This window comes from Sinocyclocheilus rhinocerous, unplaced genomic scaffold, assembly GCF_001515625.1.
Source record: "Sinocyclocheilus rhinocerous isolate Xijiao unplaced genomic scaffold, SAMN03320098_v1.1 scaffold416, whole genome shotgun sequence".
Lineage (NCBI taxonomy): Eukaryota > Metazoa > Chordata > Actinopteri > Cypriniformes > Cyprinidae > Sinocyclocheilus > Sinocyclocheilus rhinocerous.
This window is the reverse complement of record NW_015647952.1, coordinates 1,084,889-1,088,494: the sequence shown is the minus strand read 5'-3', so window position 1 is coordinate 1,088,494 and position 3,606 is coordinate 1,084,889. Positions and strand designations below refer to the sequence as shown.

General features: G+C 39.0%; 1 protein-coding gene across 1 annotated transcript in view; it reads right to left on the bottom strand.

The window, feature by feature from the left end:
• Positions 1–2,930, bottom strand: part of LOC107709424 (5-hydroxytryptamine receptor 2A-like) — a 33,124-nt gene extending 30,194 nt beyond the window's left edge. The window contains exon 1 of the mRNA XM_016513889.1: positions 2,468–2,930. Within this exon, the coding sequence (XP_016369375.1) occupies positions 2,468–2,930 (463 nt within the window). The remainder of the gene's footprint in view (positions 1–2,467) is intronic.
• Positions 2,931–3,606: the final 676 nt, after the last annotated feature.

Below are 3,606 nucleotides of genomic sequence, written 5' to 3'. Positions count from 1 at the left end.
TCATATATGAGAATATTTTTTCGTGCACTCCTATTCTCCTCTTCTTCTCTTCTACAGCACCACATGGCCTCGCCCCCTTTGCTGCCTTTTCCCGAGGGCGGGGTTTATCTGGGTTTGTGATGTCATGAACCCGGGAAGTAACTCGATGTAGTACCTACGAGCCGTTTTTGTTTGTTATAAATGGATAAAAAGTGATAGTAAAGACTCATATTGTTAGAAAAGATTTTAATTTTAAATGAATGCTGTTCTTGTTAACTTTTTAATAAATCAGCATATTAGAATGATTTCTGAAGGATCATATGACACTGAAGACTGGAGCAATGATGCTGAAAATTCAGCTTTGCATCACAGGAATAAATTATATTTTAAAGTATATTAAAACAGAAAACCAATATTAGAAATTGAAATACTATCTCACAATAGTACAGTTTTTTTCTGTATTTTTGATCAAATAAATAGAGCCTTGATAAGCACAAGAGACTCCATTAAAAATCTTACTGATCCCAAACTTTTCGTTTTAAATGTGACGCTGGACCACAAAACCAGTCATAAGTCACACAGGTAGGCTATATTTGTAGCAATAGCCAACGATACATTGTATGGGTCAAAATTATCGATTTTTCTTTTATGCCAAAAATCATTAGGATATTAAGTAAAGATCATGTTACATGAAAATATTTTGTAAATTTCCTACCGTAAATATATCAAAACTTAATTTTTGATTAGTATTATGCATTGCTAAAGACTTCATTTGGACAACTTTAAATGTGATTTTCTCAATATTTTTTTTTGCACGCTCAGATTCCAGATTGTCAAATAGTTGTATCTTGGCCAAATATTGCCCTATCCTAACAAAAATAATAATGACAAAAACAGTTACTAATAATAATGACAAAAAGTTACTAAGATTTAAGCATATATGTATATGTGCATATGTGTGTGTGTGTGTGTGTGTGTGTATATATATATATAATAAAACGTAATCAACTAGTATTTGCAGCAACAGTAGCGTTTAGTCGACTAGTCTCGCACATCATCCCTAGACATCGTACCTTCACTGCTCCAATCATGTTGATTTTGTTGGTGATTGGATGGGGTATACCAGAATATACTAGTGCTGGGCGGTATACTGGTGTTTATTTTTGTTATGATATGAATTTTTTAAATACCGCAATACCGGTGTATGTCGCTTAACCTAGCGACTTTTTTGGATAAACCTTAGCTATGGTTCAGTTGGAAGATTTCGCCAGTGCTGTCCCGCGAACGCGAGGTCTGACTTTCCCGGAGAAGTGTCACCTCTCTCGGCGTCTGTTCTGTGCAGTGCGCGGCAGAGAAGCAGCGCATTCAGTTTGCCGCACCGCAGCCGACTCGTCAATAAATGAGTACAAAACAGCGTTTCCTAGCACCTGTTGCTTACTGATTGTTTGGAATTATAAATATGAGCGTAGTTCGTTTGTTAATATCACATGCACTTTTTTGTTTGTTGTTTTTTTTTAGTCACTCAGACGCAGGCAGTGTGCTGCATGAGACAAAAAAGTAATATAGCCAAAACAACCGCATAGCCGCTCTTTAGTGTAGATGCATGTTGATTTTATCAGACGATGCCGCGATTATAAATGAGAGTGACTCCTGGTTAACGTATTAAAAGGGGTCGTGTTTAGTCACTATTTAGTGTTTTTTTTTGACAATATTCACTCATCATGACAGTAAAAAAGGGCATTCTAAGTCAATATACTGCAGTATTTCCTCTCTCAATCAGTAGAAAATATGGTTAACACCCGGTCATGCATGAACAAAAAATACCGTCATGTACTGTGAAACCGGTATAATTTTGAAAAATACCATGATATAAATTTTTGGTCATACCGCCCAGTACTAGAATATACCACAAGATGGTGCCATGATTTTACGAGAATGTAATGTGTTTTTATTCTATTTATGACAAAAACAAGTCACAAATGTGAAATGCTCACATTCGCTTTAAAAACAGCAGACCAAAAGCAAAAAATATATACATATTTATACAATAAGATTAGATTATAAACGTAACGTTGCGCCATGCTCATCAGTTGCCATGCACCATCTTTGACATGATATCAAATGACGCTTCTTGCTGAGGTCAAAGTTGATCAATCTGATCAAATTCATGTCCGACTTAGACCGCTGTTCCAGTCATTATTTTCAAGAAGGAGGTGGGGAAATTCCATCTTCCCCTTATTCTAATATCTATGCTTCAAACTTTTCCAGTGGAAACATATATAGCAATAACTCTTTATATGGTTTCGATGCACTGGTTGGAAACTACTGCAACCTGACAGATACACACACCATGTCCTATGACACTGAGATTCCTACAAGCATACCACACATTACTGTTATTCAGAAACAACAGTGTAAGTGAAAGCTCACATCCAAACATCACTGCCAACATAATCAATTACTGCTGTCAAAATCGAAGCAGACTCACCATACACAATGGTCACCATGGAGACAGGCATGACCAGAAGTCCCAGAAGCATATCTGCCACTGCCAGTGACATGAGAAAGTAATTGGTGGCATTTTGCAGTTTTCGTTCCAGATTGACAGCTATGATTACTAAAATGTTCCCGGTAACCGTAATAATGACCACAACCAAAATCAGTAGCGCAGCCCAGTTTTTCCGAACTAACTCCTCTTTGCTCGTCTCGCTGTTGCACCTTTGCCATGACAGCGGTTCTGTTTTTTCACTGGAAGTGCTGCTGATGGATAAATTGGGAAAGAGAGATGCTTCAGTGTCAGCCCAACTTCTGTTACAGCCAAACGAACTGTTACGAACCACATTACCCAGCATGATGTCCGGTGTCCAGGTGTCAGGGTCAAAGGGCATGAGGTTCGAAGAGGTGAAGACGCTTTTAGGCACAGGTTTTGAAATGTTGGCATGCAAGTTCATAATGTCCCTTATTAACGCTGCTAGACTCTCAAAGACAAAAGTTTGTTACCTCCCAATTTCGGTTAGAGGTCATGTATCCTTCTTTTCTTCATAGCATCTTTGATCCAGCCATTGAGTCCAGAGGTTTGCTTCATTCTGTCCTCTTTGAAAACACTCCTGAAGTCTTCCTGCTACTCTTTTACTGTCACCAAAAAACCTGAAAAATGGAAAATGTAAGGTGTAACAATGAAATGTTTCCATAATCCGTGCATTTCTGAAAGCGCAGAGTGTGTTGTGTCTGTTAAGTGAAGTCTTCTTGCTCCTCTCTGTTCTCGTTGTCAGAACACAACAGATTTTACGAGCTGGATGACCTGATAGTTGAGCGCACGCTCTCTCTCGCTCCCTCTCTCCGCTCTCTCTGGCGGTGTGCGGAGCTAGCAGATTCTGGTCCTCCTCAAGCCAGTGATCATTCTGTTCAATCCAGCTGTGCTAAGAGAGAGAGAGAGAGAGAGAGGGAGAGAGAGACTGAAGTGTGAGTCAGGGGTTTAGTGAAAGTTCCTCAGGTGTTTCCTCTTTCTTCTGCACCTGCGTCTGCAACTACCAAGACAAATCAGGGAGCTTATTTAACGTGACAGGCGACACATACACACGCTCCACTTGCTTCAGGCCCAAAGAAAATATGATTGATAAAAATAGG